The sequence below is a fragment of the Zosterops lateralis genome, assembly GCF_965231275.1.
Source record: "Zosterops lateralis genome assembly, chromosome: 32".
NCBI classification, from domain to species: Eukaryota; Metazoa; Chordata; class Aves; order Passeriformes; family Zosteropidae; genus Zosterops; species Zosterops lateralis.
The window spans coordinates 2,895,601-2,899,873 of NC_139792.1; the positions used below are offsets into that span (position 1 = coordinate 2,895,601).

Genomic DNA, 4,273 nt, shown 5'->3' on the forward strand with positions numbered 1-4,273 from the left:
TTAGCTCCTGTAACTTCTTCTGGTGGAGGAGCTGGAGACAAACTTCATACTGGAGCTGCTGCCAGCCCCGAGGGTGGTGCTGCTCACCCCAGGAATGCTCCCACAGTTGAAGCTGTTCCCCAAATTGCAGATCCCCCCTCCTGTGGTGAGGTTGCTCCCTCCATATCCTGTTCCCACTGTTGTTCTGGTGACAGCTGCAAGGAGAAGGAAAAGTTTCAGTATCTCTGGGCATTGGCTTCTTGGTGCAGAGACACAGGAATGTTTAAATAAGGTAATTCTTATATTTTAGATACTTACAGATGTTCACTGGGACCCCATCTCCAGCCAGCCTGTTCAGGGATGGAACAAAAGGAAGAGGATTAGAAGTCTGTTGATATTGGGGGGGGGGGGGAACAATAGGATACATTTCCCATAGTCCTTTGGGTGAAAAATTTTAAAAAAATAAAATGTTGATTTGTGATTTTTGTTATTTCCATTATCTGGGACAATCCCCCTGCTCTGTGCCCCCCTGTTTAACATCCCAGAAATGCTGAGCTCCTCCTGTTCCACCCCCAGCCCCAGAGCTGGATGTTTCCCCCCAACCTGCACTCCTCGCCCTCCAGCAGCTTCCTGTAGGTCGCAATCTCGATGTCCAGGGCCAGCTTGACGTTCATGAGCTCCTGGTATTCCCGGAGCTGCCGGGCCAGGTCAGCCTTGGCCTGTTGCAGAGCATCCTCCAGCTCGGCCAGCTTGGCCCTGGCATCCTTGAGGGTCAGCTCCCCGCGTTCCTCAGCATCAGCGATGGCGGCTTTCAGGTTTGCACACTATGGAACACAAAACTCTGCTCAAAGTCCCCACCCCAGACCCAGGTCTTCTTCACCTTGCCTGCAATCACAAGGTTTTATCCCAGCACCATCAGCTCCACCAGTTTTAGTGACAGTTTTCTTTTTGGATGAAAAAGGGTCAAACTGAGCAGAGCTGCCCAGGTTGCTCCAGCCTTTTCCTTCCTCTCCCTTGCAAGTCAGGGGGTAAATTGGTTAAAAGTGGGGTTTGCTGTCCTTTACCTGTTTTTTCACACTGTCAATCTCAGATCGGAGCCGCTGGACGTGGCGGTTGAGCTCCGAGATCTCCTGCTTGGTGTTCCGGAGGTCGTCCCCATGCCTGCCAGCCGTGGCCTGCAGCTCCTCGTACTGTCACACAGAGGAGCAACCAGTCAAGGGAAAATCCACCATTTTTGGCATTACCAGAAGCCCGAGAGTCCCTCCTCAAGCCCAGATCAGCAGCTGGGAAGATTTTCTTGGAAGAGTCGGTTCTTTATCTGTTCCAGACAAGATATGAAGATAAGAGCATGGAAACCCCAGATCCTTCACCTTGGTCTGGTACCAGGACTCGGCCTCGGCACGGCTCCGGTTGGCGATGTCCTCATACTGTGCCTTGACCTCGGAGATGATGCTGTCCAGGTCCAGGTTCCGGTTGTTGTCCATGGTGAGAACCACAGAGGTGTCGGAGATCTGGGTCTGCATCTGGGACAGCTCCTGCAAAGAGCACAGGGGATGAGGTAATTCCCTTGGGAGAATGAGGTAATTCCCTTGGGAGATGCCTTTTCACCTTTCCAGGTGAGCTGCAGACCTGGGAGAGGCTGTTACAGATCGTTATCTGAACAGCTCAGGTGTTGGTGCAACTCTACAGAGGTGAAGGATTTAGCATCTCCCGGGGGAAGGAATTAGAGGCTCTCAGAGGAATGGAGGGAGAGAAGTTCTTCACTAAGGGCCAGGATGTTTTGGAGCTGGTTGTACTCACTGCTTCGTAAAGTGCTCTCAGGAAATTAATTTCTTCACTCAGCGCATCTGCCCTGGCTTGGAGTTCCACCTTGTTCATGTAGGAAGCATCTACATCCTGGGGGACGAGAGATTTTTGGGTGGTTCACACCCCTATCAGTAAATCAGGAGCATGCATTGTGATAACACTCCAGGGAAGAAACCATAAGAAAACTAAATTGGAATGGTAATGGGTGGATTTGTGACTGACTGGGTGATCAGAGCTCTACAATGAGCCATCCCACAGTGCCTTAGAATTTGCTCTCACCTTCTTGAGCGTCACAAATTCGTTCTCTGCAATGGTCCTTCTGTTGATCTCATCTTCGTACCTAAAGGAGAATGGCACAGGGAGTTTTTGTTTGGGCAGGTAACAGAGAGATTTGAGTTCGCTGGAATGAATTTCCTTCAGAGCATTTTGCATACAATGCTCTTTTCCCTCAATGAGAGACCAGGAGCTGAACCAGTTAAAACAAGTACATCAAAACAATTTGAACGAATCCATTATTTTTTACTTATTTCTGGCTATTAGTCATCCTTCTGCTGCTTTAAGCAAATGAAATGTGCTGCCCTGAAACTTTCAGACCTACTGTGTAATTTTTCCCTCTCAGTAGGTAATTTAGTTAATAAGTCTTTGATCATGTTCCAAATTATTCCCTAAATGTTGATGCACTTGGATCTGTTACTCTGTTACTGAGAAAATTTCTCCTTGAGAAAATATCATTGCTGGGAATTCCAGGATCCCAGACTCCCCTGGATTCTCCAGTAGATTTGAGGATGTTGAGAGGAGAAAGGCTGCACCTGCCCAGGTGAGTAGAGCATTAGCTCAAGACTTACTTCTTCTTGAAGTCCTCGACCAGGTACTGGGTGTTGACGAGCTCCCCCTCCAGCCTCCCCTTGTCGCTCAGCAGTGAGTTCAGCTGCACCCGCAAGTTGTTGATGTAGGTCTCAAAAAGCGGCTCCAGGTTGTTCCTGACTGTTTTCATTCCCTGCTCCTGCAGCAAACTCCACTTGGTTTCCAGCACTTTGTTTTGCTGCTCAAGGAATCGGACCTGGAAGGAGAAATCTCCTGAAGGGGCTTGGAAAGAACAGAGACTGGGGAGAATTTCCCGGCAAATGGGAGGGTCTCATAACTGGCTGAGAGGGTGAAATGCTCCTTCCAGGGGGTTTTCAGAGCCAAATTCTCATGTGTTGGGAGATTTGACTGCAGGGACTCTGTTCAGTGTTATGAACTCTGGAATAACCTTTGATTTTCTGGCTTCCCATTTATTGTTTAAATTGAGACCAAGTACAGGAATTTTGTGTGAAAAATGTGAGCAAAATCACATAACAAGCAAGGCAGGGCTTGCTCTCTAATTAAAATAACATTGTTAAGGCGCTGCTTCTCCTTCCCTTCAGTAGAGCTCCCCTACCCCACTAAATGTCCAAAATATTGCAGCATTTTCCTTGAAACCAAGGAGGAGCAGCTTGACCAGAGCAGGAACTGAGCAGATGTTGTGCATCAGTGAAATGTGGTGGACAGACAGATTTGGATCGGATTTTGATATTTTGAGCTAAAAATCCAAACATTTTGGTGACAAATTTAAATGCCTTTCAGGGAATTCAAGCATTGAGAAGCTGCTTCTCTCTTGTGCCAATTTCTTGGTCATTTTAGGTGGGTTTCAGGAATTCATTTAATCATCTAAAAAGCTGTTCCCTGAAATGCTCACTGGAGGAACCTAAAGTCTCCAGAAGGGTGGGATTGTCCTCTGGAGATTTCTTTCCCCACTGCCTGTGAGATGTGGAGCAGCAAACAAGGAGGAACTCAAACACTGGATGATTAATTCATGGCAACCGCTATGGAACAGGTGCCATTCCCTCGAGCTTCCAGGGCATCTTCCAGTCTCATTCCTCACTTCTGTTCCTCCTTGATCAGCTTTTGTCCTCATCAAGCAGAAAAGAAAAGTGCCCCTGTCAAAAAAATCAAATATTTATGAAAACTCAGATCTCACCTTGTCAATGAAGGAGGCAAATTTGTTGTTGAGGGTTTTGATTTGTTCCTTCTCCTCTTTTCGGATCCTTTGGATGTTGGGGTCAATCTCTAAGTTGAGTGGTTTCAGAAGGCTCTGATTGATGGAGACTTCGTGGATGCCCCCAGCTGGGAATCCAGGGCCACCCCCAAAGGCCCCATATCCATAGCCAAGGTTGGCTGGAACACCAAAGCCGCCCCCATACACACTGCCGGCACCAAACCCTGCAGAGCCATAGAAGCTGCCACCCCTTCCAGCCACGGAGATCTTCTTGCAGCCACCAACATTGTAGAGGCTTTTGCTTCCAAAGCCCCCCCCGACCCTGGCAAAGCCACTGCCAGCATTGCAGCTGCCCAGGCGGGTGACGGAGCAGGAGCTGAAGCTGGTCCGGCAGGTGTTGGGGACCACGGCCGAAGCAGCGCTGAAGCCGCTTCTCCCCCTCTGAATCCTCACGGTGGACTGGCGAGACAT

General features: G+C 48.8%; 1 protein-coding gene across 1 annotated transcript; it reads right to left on the reverse strand.

Annotated features, from left to right (window-relative positions):
- Positions 1 to 4,273, reverse strand: LOC310920877 (keratin, type II cytoskeletal 75-like; the record flags this gene model as incomplete). The annotated part of the gene is made up of 9 exons (XM_083880935.1): positions 1 to 194; positions 298 to 329; positions 583 to 803; positions 1,044 to 1,169; positions 1,350 to 1,514; positions 1,780 to 1,875; positions 2,065 to 2,125; positions 2,631 to 2,845; positions 3,785 to 4,273. 9 exons carry the CDS (start codon positions 4,271 to 4,273, stop codon positions 1 to 3), a joined length of 1,599 nt encoding a protein of 532 aa, XP_083737061.1.